A 17951-nucleotide genomic window follows, 5' to 3' on the forward strand; every position below is an offset into this window, starting at 1 on the left:
TGGGGTGCGGGTCCTGCCAGGGTGCAGAACCATCCGCTTTTTTCCAAGCATGTTTCTCTTTCCCCGGTGGGCACGTGGAGCCGAATCCGATGCCTGTCTGCAAGCATGGACGTGCATCTTTATGATCTGCGTTTGGATAATGGCCTCAATGGTGGTAACATACTTATATTAGGTTGAAACATAATAAATTGTCTACACTCCCTCATGTTTATCTACCACACCACCCACCAAAAAAAACCCAGACAATTTAAAATGATTCACCAGTGACATCTTTGTATATATCCATAATTAAAGTAGTAAATTCATGTGGTGGAAGGGGTTCCACCTTCCACCAAACTGGAATAGTTTGCAAACTATTAAAGCTTTAAAATTACATATTTCTAGTCTGCTCTATAAAGAGGTGTACACAAATGAAAATTCCCGTCTTTTTAATATTTACTGCCAGAATCTACGACCCACATATACTAGTCAGAAGTTCATCAGCGAATCTTGCTGCTGAGCGGAACAGAGGGGCAGGGAAAGCTGGGTTGAGCCGAAAACCAACCAATCTCACCGCTGCTCCTGCCCCGCGTGGAGAGCAGGGTACCCAAACTTGGAGGAGACCTCGCGCTAGAAGGTCTCCCGCGGGCCCTGTGGTCACCCGGGCGGGAGCAATGAGTGTGATCACCCGGGGTTTACGGTGAGGGAAACTGAGGCTGGCGGCCGCAGGGACTCCTCGTGCCCATTGTGGGGAGGCCTCTCAGCGGCTGACCCTCGCCCCGCTCGCTCTTCGCGCCGCCCGCCGCCCGCCCTCCTCAGGATTGAGGAAGTGCGTCTGGCCCGGCCCGGCCCCAGCGCGCGGCCCGAGGCGCAGGGGCGGAGGGCAGAGGGGCTGCCTGGCCCCGATCCGCCGCTGTCCTCCCGGTCCGCGCGCAGCCCCGCGTCCCAGGTGCCCGCGGCCCTGCCCGCAGTCGCCGCAGGTAAGTGCTGACCCGGCCCGCGCCCCGTCGTGGACCCGCCGCCTCCTGCTGCGACCCCGCGTGGAGCCCTGGGCCCTGCAGTCCAGGCCCGGGGCGCGGGGCGATCCCGGGCTCACGGCCCCGCCGCATCCCGCCGCGCTCGCGGGGTGCCGGGTGTGTGGGCCGAGGCGAGGAACCCGAGGCCTCGCGGGACGGCACCGGGGCGGGGGGAGCAGACACCAAGCAACAAAAGGAAAATACACCAGGACGTCTACACATTTCCTCCGCCTTGGGAGAAAACCCCTTGCTTCAAGTTGGAGCGGGCCGTGCGAGCGCGCGTGTGTGCGGGAGTGTGAGTCTGAGTGTGTGGGTGTCGGAGAGGCACTGCCCGGGAGGCTGTCTGCCGGCACGGCCTGGCAATGCAAGACGGCCGAGCGCCTTCGCCCTCTTCGGAAAGCCCGGTGCACGCTTCTCGCCCGAGGGTCCGGATAAAACCCGCCATCTCCTTGGTGGTCTCTGCGGCCGACCTTCCAAGGCGGGGGCGCAGATGAGTGCGGTCGGGGGTGGCCGCGGAAGGCTGGGGTCGGAGGGAGATGGTAACGGCGGAGTATAGGGATCTCTGCGGTCGGTCCACCCTGCTCCTTCACGTTCTGAGGCCATGAAGTTTTTCTCCCACAAGTACATCCCCCTGCAAGGATCAGAGAAGTAGAAAAACAGGAGCGTGCAGTTTTGTTTTTAGCGAGCCTCTCACCAAATGCACTGTTTTGAGAGTTTGCTACTCACGCCCATTGTATTCAAATTCCTCGGGCATTAAAGGGGCAACTAGAATATACAAGATTTTGAAAAATGTTTAACATTCAACTCCTTTTGTGGTCTGACTTATCTTTGTTTATGTCCTGGAAGAATAAAAAATTAAGTTAAAAACATACAAACCTCACACCTAATGTGTCCCTACAGGAGATTTGGGGATCTGCCAAACCTCTCCCTCCCCCAGGCTTCCACACCTCAGGGAGTGGCCCGTAGTAAACGCAGATGCTCAGATAAAAAACGTGGGAGTTGTCTTCCATCCCATTCCCTCGTCCCTTGAATTCAGTTGTTAGCAAGCCCTGTTGGGTCTACTTCTCACATATGTCCAGATCCATTCCCTTCTTTCTCACCACCCTGCCTAGTGCAAGGTACTAGCTTCTCTTTCCTGTACAATTGCAGTACTTCCCGTGCCCCACCCCCCGATTCTCTGTTTGGCAGCCAGAGTAATTTATTTTTTGAAAAAAGGTAAATTAGAGAGTGTCTGTCCTCTGCTTGGAACCCTTCAATAGCTTCTTCTTGTGCTTGGCATGAAATCCAGAAGAACTCCTTCCCTGCATATCCCCCAATTGATCTGGCCTCTGCCATCTCAGACCACCTGGCCATTGCCCCCCCACACACACCCACCCAGCCACCCTCGCCAAACCCAGCCTCACTCTCACATCCCTCTCTCTATGTCCTTTGGGTTGCCACTGTCTGTGTTCCTACTTTATCTGTTTAATTACTCCTTTAACTTACCTGGAAGTCTCTACTGGCACTCCAGGTGTCAGAGACTCTTCCTATGTGCCTACCTTGCTCACTGTTTCATCTTTACTCCCAGAGTTGTCCAGGAGGCACCAAATGCATGCAGGTATAGAGACTGAGTGGTGAATGGACAGCCTTAACTTATTTGTGGCTTTAGACTCATGAAGGGCTTCTGTTCTCATCTGGGATTGAGAACTACACATTTCTCCAGTTTGTAGCTCTGTAATATTTTGATGTCCACAAATGCATTAAACACGTTTTGTAGGCAAACCAATATTGGTCAAGGGATGCCAATAGTGCAAAGACCATGCGCCAACCAGCTCGACCAGCCTTTTCAAAAAAGAGCTGGATGATAAGAACATTTCTAACACATTTCATTTGCAAGTGTCTTCCAGCTCTTTGGCAGTGGCAGCCCTTTCCAAGCCTCCTGAAAAGACAACTGAGCAGGTTCAGGATGTTTCTTCCATGTCAGGAAGTTTACTTACTTAACTGTGTCCTCCCCACCAGCTGTAAGTTTCATGAACTCATGAAGCTCACTCCCCATGGAAAGGTCCCAATAAAAACATTTGTAGAAGGAATATCAGGTTCCTTTTTTTCTTTTCCATCAATGGTGAGGTTTTAAAAATTATTAAAATAATTACTATTGCAGGACACTTCCTGAAACCCTCTTTAGGATATATATACTATAATGTAAAGAAAACATGTAACTTGCAACCATTATTTGTTGCATTGATCGGAACCCAAAAGAAGCAGGAAGAAGCAAAGATCCTTTAGAGGGCAAAGATTGAGCAAAACTTGAGTTACTTCATCTTAAAACTTCTACCTTAGAGTCTAAGCCAAAATACAAATTATAACTGAAAAACTGTTCCAGTGGCAAAATCCTCCATTGGTAAAATGATTTTCAAAAGGAAACTGAAAATGAAAAGGGGAACAAAATGGCTGGGTGAAGGTTGGCCTAAAATATTCTTAAGATTTTTTTTTTAACTTAAAAACATATATGGTAAGACACTTCTGTTTTCAGAAGGAACATCTACTAGCATTTGGATTTTTTAGGTGTTGTTGGGTATAATTTGTAGCTGATATCGAGAGGCGTTTGAAAGCAGATAACAACTGTGCGCCTTCGTTTCTGAATGTTGCTGTGTGATTTGGAGCCTTTATTTTAAAATGGAGATTCTGTTTTGCTACTTCTCCCTGTCCCCTCTCAAGTTGATTTTCCAGGTTTTGCAAAAGCTTTGATTGTCTCCTAAATAGTGTCCAGATTGATCATTCCTTCCCTCCTTCTTGGACTTTTCAGGCTCCCAAACTTCAAACCTGGATTTTCCCAAGTGTGGTTTCTCTAAACCTTTTGCTCTTTAGTTCGGAAAGGTGCAGGCTCACAAAGGGCAAGACCTCTGGTTCAGGGCTTTCCCAGCCCCACCTCCCCTTGCCTATAAGAGTACAGACCACCTGGGCCAGGGGCCTGATTTCCAGGCTCTAAGATGAGAAAGTTCCGGTGCTCTCACAGCCTTGTTCCGGAGCTTATTCAGTGCCCACCCTGTTCAGGGTACCTTCTAGAACCTGCTCACTGGGGAGACAGTGGGTCTGCCCTCCAGCATTGATTTTCTGAGCTTGTGTTTTTTGGGGGTTTTTTTCTGTGTAGCATGTGGGGTCTTAGTTCCCCAACCAGGAATTGAACCCATGCCCCCTGCATTGGAAATGAGGAGTCTTAACCACTGGACCACCAAGGAAGTCCCCTTCTGAGCTTGTTAATCAGAGGGCAGGTGGGAGACCCTGCTGGCTTCCCAGTCCTCCCACTATTATTGCAAGTAAGAACCACCTCCAGTCCTATTGTAGAAAGTATCTGCAGAAACTTGACCTTGCTGGAAATCTCACAGCAACTGGGAAAAGTTGCCTGGGTGCATGTCTGTTTTTAATAGATGATGTTGTCTTAGGCATCATTTACATGACCTTAATTTTCTTTTTGGACTACACTATCACCCTCTAATTCAGAGTTGTCTATCTCAGAGAACAGCTGCTAATTACACCATACTTTTTATGTCTATACTATAGACTCCACATGAATGCTGGGAGAGACACATGCATTTCATATGGTCATCCCTTCCCATAGTGCGTTTCACCCCGGGCCCTGCCTAGTTGAGCCTGGATCTCACCCTCAAGGTGCTTCTGGTCATTTAATCAGCATAGCAGCCTGTGTCCTTGTGTCAGGGACCCAAGGTCAGTGGGAGCCCAGCATGTGAGAGCAGTGACTTGCCTCATCACAGTCTCCTTAGTCTTAGGAGATGTGTCTTAATCTAACTCAGTTTCTCTGGATAATTCTCGGCTGTGAGCGGCTGTCCTGTGTGCTGTAGGATGTTCAGCAGTGTTCCTGGCTGCTACCTGCTAAATGCCTTTAAGCACCCCCACCCCCAGAGGTGACGACCAAAAATGCCTCCAGACATTGCCAAAGATCCCCTGGGGTGGTGGGGGCAGGTAGAATGTAGGGAGCCCCTTTCTGTTATCTCCCAGGGCTCAAACTGACTTGGGTTCATAACCGGTACCAGTGCCTTCCAGACCCTTCTCTTTGAGATTGCTGTGTGATTACCTCTTTGTCATTACGTGCCCACCTCTGGGCTTCCAGGAGAGTCTGTCCTGGGCAAAGGGAAGCCTTGTTTTGTGTACGTGTGTGTCTGCCCCACCCCAACTGGAGCATGAGCCCTGCAAGGAAGGAGCCTCATTTGGTTGTCTTGGTGTCACCGTGCCGGTGACTATGAATATGTGTAGATGGAGCAGTGATTGCGCCCTTTACCAGTAGGTGTTCTACAGTTGTTTGGAGTATCCGGACTCTTCTCAGGCAGATTGGAGAAGCTGGGCAGATTGGAGCCCAGCTGTGAGGTGGGGTGGGGGAGCTCTGTCTTTTCATTGCCACCATCTGACCGGGTGTGACTGGATAGATGGAATGTTAAGAGAAGTGTTGCAAAAAGGGGGAAGGGGAGCACCAATGCGTATTTACGTGACCTTATAAATAAGTATGTGCTTGGGTGCAGGAAGTGACTTGACAGTTAAGAAAAGCTTTCTGACTTGATGTTTTTTCACCACTAGGATGAGACAGCTTTCCACTCAGCCATGACGCTGTGTCTGTGACTTGGTCCACCCTGGACTATAAGCCATGACTTAGTCCACCCCTCAGGGAGCTGCGGCTGCTGTGACCACTGCGGGAACTGACTGGGGAGAGCGGCCACCTCAAGGCTTGATGGTTGGAATGTCTCGGCGACCACCCAGCATGTACTGGTGTGTGGGGCCAGAAGGGTCAGCCGTGTGTCCAGGACACGCCATGGAGACCCATAACAGCGGTAAGGGCAGGGCTGGCCAAGCCTGCTTTGCATGTTCTACGTACGAACAATGGGTTCTCAACCAAAGGATATAAATTGCCAATTATTTGATGAATTGTATGGTTTTTCAATATAAAACATATCATGGGATTCTCACTTAAATTCTAAACATTGAAGGAGCCATGGGACAAAATTTATGTGGACTTAAGATTTATGTGGATCTTAAGAATCAGGGCATCATTTCATGTTTGTTAAAAAGATTTTTTTTAATGGGGATTTGGTTTTGTGTTCTCACTATACAAATAATACGTTTATTAAAGAAAAATTGAAAAAAGAAAAAAGAAGTAGAAAGAGTAATCACCCAGAGTCCCACTGCCCTAAACACAGTTAATATCTAGGTATGTTGTTTTCTAGTCAGCTTCTCTGGGCTGCAGGGACTTTGTTTTAACTTTATTTACTTATTATAGTGTATATACTTCAGTGTCCTACTTTTTTCCCCTAACTTTGTGTCAGTCACCTAGCTTGTGGGATCCAGGGAAATATCATCTTATTTGGGTGCACTGTGTAAAATGATTGACCTAATTCTTACTCTCCCACTGGATGTTTTGGGACATTTGTGTTGCTTCTAGTTTGTTTGTTTGTTTTTGCGGTACGCGAGCCTCTCACTGTTGTGGCCTCTCCCATTGCGGAGCACAGGCTCCGGACACGCAGGCTCAACGGCCATGGCTCACAGGCCCAGCCACTCTGCAGCATGTGGGATCTTCCCGGACCGGGGCACGAACCCGTGTCCCCTGCATCGGCAGGCAGACTCTCAACCACTGCGCCACCAGGGAAGCCCTGTGTTGCTTCTAGTTGCTGACTCAGACCAAAATCATTCCATGTCCATCTTTTTATACATGGTTTTGAGATTATTTCCTTAAGATAGATTTACAGATTTGCAGGCCTATTAGATTTGAATGTTTTTAAGCCTCTTTACACATATTGCTGGATTGTTCACCAGAGTTGCATCACTTTTATCCCAAATAGGATATCATTGATATTGTTAACAGTAAATATTTGTTAAGCCCTTAGTACTTATGGGGCACTGGGTTCGGTGTCTTAGGAAATAACCTCATTTAATCCTCACGACAACCTATAAATGGTACTTCTATCCCCATTTTATAACTGAGGAACATGAGAATAAGAGAGATGTAGAAAGTTGGTCAGGGTCAACAACCTGTAATGGGCAGAACTGCCCTTTGAACTGTGTCTTAGCCCTGGACTGTCGTCCTCAAAGTATAGGTCATCCTGTGGGATTTGAGAGGACCTGTGGGTTTGTACCTCTGTGGAGTTAGCGATTCAGTGTTGTACCTGGCTCAGTAGACATTTTGTTCAGTTACTTAGTGTTTTTTCTCCATCGAAAATGCCCAAAGTCTAACTAAGGTGATGTTTCTGAAAGGTTTCTTTACACATAAGTCAGATTATGAAATGAGAAAAGAATTTGCTTCTTGACATTGTCCAGCACTAAATGTTCCCAGAGTGTTTGACTTGCATTTTTTGAAAGGTTTTCTTTTTGTTTTTTCAGATGTATGCCTTTTTTTGTTTGTTTTTGTTTTTTTGTTTATTTGCGGTACGCGGCCCTCTCACTGTTGTGGCCTCTTCCGTTGCGGAGCACAGGCTCTGGACGCGCAGGCTCCGGACGCGCAGGCTCAGCCGCCATGGCTCACGGGCCCAGCCGCTCCGCGGCATGTGGAATCTTCCCGGACCGGGGCACAAACCCGTGTCCCCTTCATCGGCAGGCGGACTCTCAACCGCTGCGCCACCAGGGAAGCCCTGGATGTATGCCTTTTTTCAGTTGCTTGTTAGGAAGGCCGTGTCTTATTAGCATGAGATCAAGGTGACGTGCGTGGAATGCTATTCCTGATTTTGGGTAGAACCTCTTTCCAGGGCACTCTCAGCTGCAGTATCCCATCTGCCTCTCCTCAGCAATCCTGAGAAATGATGGTGGGGGCAGGGATGCTGGGTCCTTCTGGGGCTCACTGGATGGGTGGCTGTGTCATCTGAAAAAGTCCCAGAGGAGACTCTGCCCCGTCCTCGTCCTGGTAAAGAGCGGTGGATCTCCACCCTGGCCCCCAGAAACACTGGGAAGTGCCTAAAGCTATCAGTGCACAGGCACCCTCAGCTCCACTGGAGCAGCATCCTGGGGGTATTTTCTAAAAGCTCTTGCCTCCCCACCTCCACGATCCTACTGTGCAGCTGGGGTTGAGAATCAACTGGTCTAAATGATTTGGACCAGCAAATTAGAGCAGCATTTCTCAAATTGCAGTATATACTCCAGTCCCCTGGGGATCTTGGTGAAATGCAGATTCTCATCCTGTGAGTCTGGGGGCACCGAGAATTTGCGTTTCTAACAGGCTCCCAGGTCGTGCCAGTGTTCCACCAACAGAGAGGCAAGGCTGAGACCTCAAGGTGCCCAGGAATCCTCACTGACTCTTACAGTTCCTGGGGACGTGGGTCAAGGGACCCTGGACAGACCTGGAACCAGCCCTGCCTCCAGGCCTGAGGTAGGGCAATGACCAGGGAATGTTCATGTGCACGAGAGGCCAAAGTGTTGACTCCTAGCCCTCATTTTTCTCCTTTGAGGTCTGGATCTGAACTTTACACTACTCCTACAGCCAGTTGCCTCTCCCTGACAGCTGTGATCACCAGGTGGGAGGGAGCAGGCTCAGAATGGTCTTTTCTGCCTCAGGGGCCTCTTTCCCCAGTGGAATCTCAGGACTCCACACCTCCCTGTTCTGGCTGAGCCTCAGGACACACACAAAGCTTGAGGAGCCTATGGGAATTGTGCAGCCCCCACTGGTACTGTTCTACTGCTTAGGGCTGGAAGGTGCCGACAGGGGAGGTGGTGTCTTGTGAACCCTGATGCTCAGGGATATGTTTATGCACGGAAGAAAACACATAAACACAGAGTTGAAGAAGATGAGAAAAAAGTGACCTGAAATACATTGTAAAATTCTGTCCTATGGCTCAGCATTATGGAAATTATGAAGAAAGTACAAATTTATGCCCATTCTTCAAGAGTTGAAAGGTCCCATAGGTGGTAGCCAAGGAGCTGAGTGTGGAGGGCTTGCCCTAGGACCCCCAGGGATGAAACCCTACAACACTCCCCTCCTGCTGGCAACGGGCTGCTTACATGGCTTAGTAGCCCGACATCAGGCCCCTCCTGGCCTCTTGCAGCTACCGTTCAGCTCACCTGAGAGCAGTGAATGAGGGCAGCAGAGGACCCACCCTGCTTTCCTGCCAGGTCCAGGGGAAGACAGTGACACCACGGGGACCTTTGTGGGTACTGGGAATGCTGAATCCATTACCTGGGCTCTGGATTAAGGAGCCATTACTAACTACCTGTAACCTAGAGTGATGTGTACTTCTGTCACTGTCTTGTTTAGAACCCCACAGCCGGTTTATGACTGTTTCCTTTCACTGAGTGAGAAGGGGTGGGGAGACACTTCTGGGACTCATACAGTGTGATGAGGGCTCAAGAGCCTGTCTGTGGGGTTCATTAGGCCTGCATTCAATTCTTAGTTCTGGGTGACCTCAGCTGAGTGGCTCAGCCTCTCTGAACCCTGATCCAGACAGACACAGAATCTTAGTGGGATGTGCCAATCAGCATCTATTTCTGGCCTCCTGGCCAGCAGGGGTCTGGGGGGGTCTCTGCTGTGTGCTCCAGTCTGCACTCTGCTTCATGTGGCTCCTAACCTCCTGAGACCAGCAGGCTGGCAGGGCGCCTTCTTCCCTGCCAGTTGCAGAGGTACAAGCGGGGAAAGCAAAAACATTCCATGTCTCTTAAGGCCTAGGCTCAGAGTGGCACGCTGTTGCCTCCATGCCTCTGCCCTTGGCCAAAGAAAGTCACATGGAGGAGCCCAAGTGAAGAGCTCCCTGCACGAGGAGGCCACAGCCAGGCTGTGGATTCAGGCAGAGGGGGAGGATTGTTGTCCATCATTCATCTACCATGATAGGAGTGGGTGGGCTTCAGTACTTTAAAATTGTATCTTATTTATGTATTTCTATTTATTTATTTAAGCAGCCCACAGAGCTTTTCTCTCATGAAGCTTTACCTGGAGCCCCAGCCCACATAACAGCTATAACAGTGGAGTTGCTTTGATGGACAGTCGTGGAGGGGTGGGGGTGGTGAATCCCACCGCTGATCTTCACCTTGACCGCGGAGCTCTGTGGGCCCAATTTTAAAATATCGCATGTTGGATTTCATTTTCACAAAATAGAACTATATACACCAAGACCATAGCCTGGGAGCAGGTGACACTCAAAGAGTAGCACAGTCACTGGGGATTATAGCCACTGCTCTTTGCTTACCCATAGGGGTACAATGTGCATGCGTTCTTTTGTGGTTGTTTTGCATTACTTTTGCAACCAGAGAATAATATTGCAACTTATTTTAAAAATTGTTTTCTCTTTAAGTACGGAAGTTTTGTGATTAGGATCCAACCTGCGTACCTCCTCCCTCGTTGGGTGCTCATTTCCAAGATCAAATTTGCTTTAACTGGCCTCTTTCCCACGAATTTCTTTCTGGATTAAATGGGGCAATATTTGACTCCAGGAACCTGCAGCTGTGCTTCCCATGGGGCCCACCCTCTGAGTTCTGTCCCCATTGGATGAGCTGGATTTTTTTCTGCCCCACCTTCTCCCCAGAGGAGTCATGCCTCCCCTCCCCTTCCCCCCAGTCCACCAGCCTCACCCCAGGGATGACCGTTGCAGACCTGATTCGCAGCACTGCCTGAGGGAAACTGATTGTCAGAAAGAGGACCAGTGGATACCCAAGTTATTCTCAATGTAGGAGCAGCTCTCTCACCTTTTAAAAATCCTTGGAAGATACCATGCTTTGGAAATAATGTTATCATTATACTTCCAAGTAGAGTTAGGAAAAGATCCAAACTTTAATAAAATTAGTAAAAAACTAACTTTTTACCTTTGGGCTTTTGGTAGTGGTCTTGTGTGTGTGTGTGTGTGTGTGTACTGGGTGTGTTTGTTGGTGCCTCTACCTGTTTTGACTTACACAATTCACCTTGTGCTTATTGAGAATGGTTAACCCTTTCAGCACCCATGAATATGTGAGTGCTTCTCCAACTAGTACTGTCAGCATTCAGCTGGGCTTCGGTGCAGAAGGAATGTTTAGAGCACATGGATGGGTTCAGAGTGTGTGAGCTGAGAGAACGAGGGTCAGTGAGATACTGGGCCAGGACTGCGGACCCACCCAGTTTGACAAACATGTCATTAGACATTCTTCCACATCCGTCTCACACCAGTCAGAGTGGAAAAACCTGTCCTGTCAGCTGAGGTAAGGCTCCTGGGGAGCAGAGAAATGAGGAAACTTCTAGATAATTCAGGCTAAGAACGCTTGGTGAGACTCTTCAGGATCTCACCAAGGGTGAGAGGCGCTTGGACAGACATCACCTGAGGTGGTCCACATCCCCCACCTCTCTGTGAGTGGTCCTGACTTCCGCTGCCTGCCTCTCACAGCATGGACCAAAGAAGGAGAAGGAACATTCCAGAAGGCCTTCAAATCCTAGGTTTTTACATAGCTACTTCCAATGTCCTTTTCTTCTTCCTTTGGCTTTTTCAAATCTGTTTTGAAAATAACTTTTTAATACAAGAGCCAAGTAGATTTGCCTGAGTGGGGGCTCTGCCTGGTTTCCAGAAATAGAAAAGGAAGTGCCCCTCCAGTGGCAGCATGCTTTCTTAGTGAGCCACTGTAGGAACTCCTACAAGGGGCAGATCCATCGTTTTGTGTGCCTTTCAGAGTGTAACCACCAGCCCACATGTTAAGCTGTTCCTGGACTTGGTGTCCTGCTCATGCCTGCTGGGAGGACAGGGCTTTGCTAGGACTGTGGTCAGCAGGGTGCCCTCTCCAGCCTGGCTGCAGGAGCAGCACTGGGCCCCCCAGGGACCGTAGCCATTGTCCAGTAAGGAATCCCTTACTGAGAGAGGTGAAGAGGAGGGAAGCTGTGTGGTGGCCTAGGTCACAGGAGAAACGGCCATGGGCATCCATCCACGTGGGAGCAGTTAACACAGCTGTGCTTCATGCCTGCAAAGTCCTGCCCAATGACAGAAGCTCTGGGTTTGATGGGGCTTTTAACATTAACCTAAATCTGAGGCTTAGATCATCTGATTATTTGTTCGGAATACGCTTGCTTACTTCTAGCAACAGGGAGCTGACTTCTTCTCGAATATTCCAGCCTTTCTGTGGGCTGCTCTGTTGGGAAGTGTGTGCTGCTGCAGAGGCCAGTCCTGTCTCCACTGCCTCTAGCTCCACCTGCCTAGGCTGATTGGCATCCCTTAACCCCTTTCTTGAAATAACTAACTTTGATGCCTTGCCCTCCCTGTGGATTCCTTTTTAGGCTGAGCAAACCATCCCACTGCCTTCAAGAGCAGGCAGCCCGCAACGTTACACATTTCACTTGGATATCACCAAGCTTTTGCCTTTTAGTCTGTGGACTAACCGTTAGGCCATGACCACCTGGGCCAAGGGGAGAGCAGCCTCCCACCCCTTCCCTCCACCCTGTGTGTGGGGGCTCTCTGGAGCACCCCATCCTCCCACCCCATTCTAGGCGGCCAGAGCCTGAAGTTCACCCAGGGCCTCAGCCCACCTTCCCCTTCCCATTCCCCACATTTGCCCCTGACTCCTTCACCAGGGCAGCTACTCAGTGGCCAGGGGAGGAGATTCTCTTTCCAGCTCTGTGCCCTGGCCTCCACGAAGAGGTCAGTGGCCTGTGAGCAGGTGCCTGCGTGGACGTCCCCAGGCCCCAGTGCAGAGGGATAAGGATTTTCTCCCACTTCCCTGGTTTCCTGGTCCACATCAGCCAGACTCTGAAGAAGCCATAACTGGGATTTTTATGAAATTCTTTAACTCTGGGAATTGAGAGAACTAAATAACATATAAATTATCACACCCGATAACATTTAAGTCCAAACTCTAGTATATTGATTTCACACACATATTCAGGAACTCTGATGAACGAAAATAGGGGCTTCCAATATTCCTTAGAATTCCCAGTTCTGAGTCTGTTCACCATCCTAGCCGCCCCTGTGTTCAGTTCCTCCAGATTCTACTTAACCATCTTGCTATTTATTGACATTTGTTATAAAGAATAAAAGATAAAAAAGCAAAAAACAGAAGTGTGCATCTCAAGCAGTACAATCCTTCCTAAGCCCATAACCCTAATGTTATAGAAGGAATCACACATTAGTTAGAAATTATATTTTCAATTGTAAATAACTTTTTAGGACTGTACTTCATTTTGCTAATTCTTGCTATGTTTGTGCCTCGCAGCTTTTATGTCATCTACATTGTCCAGCATCCAGTGGCCAGGCATGTCACCAGGTGTTGGTTTAAAATCAATTGCTTACCTATTCATTTCAGGAGAACCAAAGCCAAAAATAACTTAGTTGGGGCACTTTGAATTTTTCAGCAAATAGAGATATTTAAAGGCATTGAAAAATTTAGTCCATTATTTTGAATGTAGAACCAAGTGATGATGCAAATTTGAGGTTAGAATTTGAATACATTTTGTATTCAAGAATGACATTCTTCAAGTTCCTTTTAGTAGCTCATTTTGGACTTCAGATGGCCCTGTGAGCTCTTAGACAGGTAGGTGGCCACAAGTGGCCTACACCTGGGAGTTAGAGGTAGAAGAGGCCAGGGCAGACCCTTCAGGCTGTTTGCACCCCTCCCTTCTGCTCTCAGAATCAAAAGCCTCCAATGGGTGGTCACCCGTGTCCCCATGCAAACATCACCAGCACTTCTGGGTTCAAAAGCAAAAAACAAGCAAAGAACCCCTGCCTGATAGCGGGCAGGGGCCTCCCCGAAGTTATGAAAAAGTTACTTGTGTGTAATCACACACATTCTCATATAAAATCAAATGCCATCCTGCCCAGGTGACCACTGTTAGCTGAGTGTGCTTCTTTTCCATCCTCTTCCTACACTCATGTCCACACACACACAATTCTTTTTTGTGTATATTTCTGGGTTTACATGCATGATATTGAATTGTACATGCGTTGTGCAACTTTTGTTTACTTGAGTGATGTACGTCTTGGAGTCTTTTTCATTTGCATCAAGTTCCATAGTGTAAATACAACAATATTTATTTAATCAATCTGCTATTAAGGTGCCTTTAGATTCTTTCCATATTTTGCTTCTTACCATAAGAGTTGAGTATACCCCAGCAGAATGGCAGGATCAAAGAGTAAGCACATTAAAAATTATCAAAGTAATACACAGCCCTGGTTAAGGAAGCAAGTGATACAGATGGACTATAAGGCAAAGCCCCAGTGGCAGCTCCCAAAAATGTCTCTATTTCCTGTTTCTGGTTCTAGTTCTTCAGGTCATCACCATTTCTCTACATAAAGAATATGCCTGCACATTTCTCTTGCTCCATCCGTTGAGACAGAGTCTGCTGCCTGCCTGCCAGCCTGCCACGATAGAGGACGATTTCTTTCCCCTTGCACCACACCTCCCAGATGCTCCCTCCCACTTAATTCTATCAGTGTGGACTCATCTCTGGGTTGCTTTTGCAACATTAAATGATATGTTCTCATTGCTATGACTTGGCCTGGGAACTCAGTGTCATCCATGTTCTGTGGGGCTCAGGAGACGCACACCTCTTCCCTACTTTTTACCTCCACCTGGTTCCCACCTCTTACTCAGAACTCTTATTTTTTTTTATTTTTTTATTTTTTTGCGGTACGCGGGCCTCTCACTGTTGTGGCCTCTCCTGTTGCAGAGCACAGGCTCCGGACACTCAGGCTCAGTGGCCATGGTTCACAGGCCCAGCCGCTCCGCGGCATGTGGGATCTTCCCGAACCGGGGCACGAACCCGTGTCCCCTGCATCGGCAGGCGGACTCTCAACCACTGTGCCACCAGGGAAGCCCAGAACTCTTATTTTGAGCCCTCATTTACCTGGAGCACATGAGTAAGAAAACTCAGAAAGGGCTGTGGTGGCACATGTGAGACTCGGTTTTCCTGAAAGCATCTTCCATTGGTCTTCCCCGTGATCCCAAGTGGAAATCATTTGCCTTTAGACCTTGGAAGAGCCTGCTCTGTTGTCCTCTGATGTGGTCTGATTCTCATCGCTTTGTGGGTGACTTGTTTTTTCCTCTCTAGAAGCCTTTAGAATCTTCCCTGTATGTCTGGTCTTCTGAAATTTCATAACAAAAGACCTGGGTGAGGGTCGTTATCCTTCATGCTGCTTGGTACAGGGTAGGCCAACAATTTATCCCTTTCAGGCCTGGAAAAGTCCTTGTATTTTCATTGATAGTATTATCTTCCTCTGCTTTTTCTCTTTATTGTTTTGGTTTGTTTGCTTTTCTGGAACTCCTGTTGCTTATCTTTTCCCTCAGGTTTTCCAACCCTTCTTAACTTCCAGAAGCTCTTTCCTATTCTTGATTGTTTCTTTTCATAGCATTCTGTTCCTGTCACATATATGCAGTGTCTTCTTGAATTCTCTTGAGGATCCTAATAGGCATTTATTTTATTTTGATATCAATCTTACTATCTTCTCAGTTAATTTCTTAATTTATTTCTTAATGCAAATTCATTGATTAAAATAAACATTTTTACAATGAATTCCAGATAAACCAATAATTATAGGATTCAAAGCATTATTAGGGAAATTTGCAATCAACTAGAAGGCTGTTACCAGAGCTCTGGAAAGAAGGCCCAGGGTAGCCCAGGACGGTGGGGCAGGAAAGGAAGAAGAGGATGGAGTGGGAATCTTTTCTGAGGACTTATGTAACAAACTACTGCATAACTCACTGGCTTAAAACCACAGCAGTTTATAGTTTCCTGGGATTCTGTGAGTCAGGAATCAGCAGGGCTCAGTGGGTGGTTCTTCTTGCCTCACTCACATGTCTGATAATTCGGTGCTCCTCACCGTGACTGCTCTTCCCACATGCTCATCCAGACATCCACCCCCAGCCTGTTTACAGCTTAGCAGTTGAATTCCCAGAGCTCAGAAGCAGAAACTCTGAGGCCTTACTAAGGCTTATGCCTGAACTGTCTCTTCATCGCTTCTTCCGCCCTCTGTTGGTCAAAACAAGTCAGAAGGTAAGTCCGGATTCCATGCAGGATTGGAAATATTAGATTCCAGCTCCCAAAGGAAGGAATGCCAAAAGTTTGTGGTCATCTTTGACACAGCACACCACAGAAATCGATAATGCATTAGATGTGAGGAGTAAAAGAAAAAGGAATCAAGGATGTACACACACTCAGATTTAACTGATATTAATATTAAGCCATTTTCACTTCAACAATTATTTTAAGAAGTAAAACATGACAAGAATAGTTAGAGCCCCCTTTGGAACTCTCCCTGGTAAGTGCTCTTCATAAACCCCCAAAGGTAGCCATTATTCAAAGTTAGTATGGACGTTTTGCCATGTTTTATACCATTGTTAATTATGTCAGTGCCTATAAATACGTAGTATTGTTTCTGTCCCACCAGGCAGTCCCCTCTGGTCAACAAAAATTCTGTAACATCACCTGCCTGGGTTAAGGAAGAGGCTTCATTGAGGGAGAGGAAATCACAAAGCCTGGGTCTGCAGGATGGGTTGCCTGTGGTCCCCAGTCTCTCATCCTCTCACAGGGAGACTTGCCAGGGCATCTGCTGCATGGCAGTGGGTTCCAGTCCAGCAGAGGGTCCAGCATGGACCTCCACTCCCAGAGGCTAGCCTCTTCATGATGTGTCAGGGTGGGTGCTGGCTGCCTATAGGGGAATCACTTGGGGCTGTGGGATGTTATAGAACCTCCAGGCACTAGACCCATGGAAACTGAGCTTGGATGCCATCCCTTCATCCAAGGGAGAGGTGGGCATCCCTCAGCTGGCTCATTGTCCAGGTTTGAGGAGTGGCAACCAGAGTCACGTTTGGGCAGTCCTGCTCTTTTCAGAACAGTCTCCATATTTAAGATTTTAAAATAAATATTTTCATACTGTGCCAATCTTTTTGTAATTTAATTTTTTAATCAACACTAAGTTTGTACTGTATAAGAGCTTTATTTTCCAAGAAGCTGGATAAAACCTTTTACCTATAAAACCGTCTAGGCCTGGTGCTTTTTTATGGGTAGACTTTTACATTATTGATTCCATTTCATTAAAGACTGTAGGTTTATTTAAATTTTCCATTTCTTCTTGAGTTAATTTTGTGAATACATTTTTCTAGATAGTCACCCATTTAATCTAGATTTTCAAATGTATTAGCATAAAGTTCCTAGTGGCTTCAGGATTTAAAATATGTTTTTAGATGACATCATTTAGTTTTCATAGATACATCATATACTCGATATAAAATTCAAAAGTACAAAAGGGAATACAGTGAAAAGTATTCCCTCCCACTCTGGTCCCTAGTTTTCCAGTTCTCCTTTCTTCCAAAGAATCAGAGAAAATAGTTTCCTCTCTCTTTTTTTCCCTCAGAAATCAGTTTCTTAGGCCTAGATTCAAAATGGCTTTTTTCTTTTCATAAATCTTTAGCCTAGGCAGAATTTTGAAATTGTTATGTTTTTATCTCAGTTTTTTTTTCCATCTTTTATATTATGGAAAATTTTGAACGCATCATAAAAGTGAGAGAATACTGTAATGGACCTCTCTGTATCCATTGCCCCAACTTTAGCAATTACCACACATAGCCAATCTTGATCTATTCATATTCCCTTCCATTTCTCTCTAGATTATTTAGAACCCAATTCCAAACGTCATATGTTAAGAAGTGTTTAAAAAAGTCCAACTCAGTACATTTTATATACATTTTTTAAAATAAAAAATATGGGCTTAATAACATCAGATATCTAGTCAGCATTCTAATGCCCTTGATTGTCTCATAATTTATTTTTATCAATGGTTGACTTGAATCAGGTTTGTTACTGAGTCTCTTAATTTCTACCTTTCTCCCTCACTTCCTTTTTCCTTGCAATTTAATTGTTGATAAAACCACATTGCTTATCCTTTGTAGTTTCCCACAGTCTGGATTTTGGTGATTGCATCCAGTGTGGTGCTCCTCTGTGCTTCCATAGATCCAGAGGCTTGATTACATTCAGTAAGACTTGGCAAGAACACTAAATAACTAGTGTTGTGTATTTCCTATTGTTTCACCACAGGAGTCAAATGATGTCTA

The 17951-nt window shown here is 47.0% G+C and overlaps 1 protein-coding gene across 1 annotated transcript in view; it reads left to right on the forward strand.

The window, feature by feature from the left end:
* The first annotated feature begins 687 nt into the window (after positions 1-687).
* The window catches only part of LRRK1 (leucine rich repeat kinase 1), a 123112-nt gene continuing 105848 nt past the window's right edge, over positions 688-17951 (forward strand). Inside the window, exons 1-2 of the mRNA XM_060005516.1 lie at positions 688-959; positions 5565-5815. Coding sequence (XP_059861499.1) covers positions 5716-5815 — 100 coding nt within the window. The 5' untranslated portion in view covers positions 688-959; positions 5565-5715. The remainder of the gene's footprint in view (positions 960-5564; positions 5816-17951) is intronic.

Source organism: Delphinus delphis, chromosome 2, assembly GCF_949987515.2.
Source record: "Delphinus delphis chromosome 2, mDelDel1.2, whole genome shotgun sequence".
Classification (NCBI taxonomy): Eukaryota; Metazoa; Chordata; class Mammalia; order Artiodactyla; family Delphinidae; genus Delphinus; species Delphinus delphis.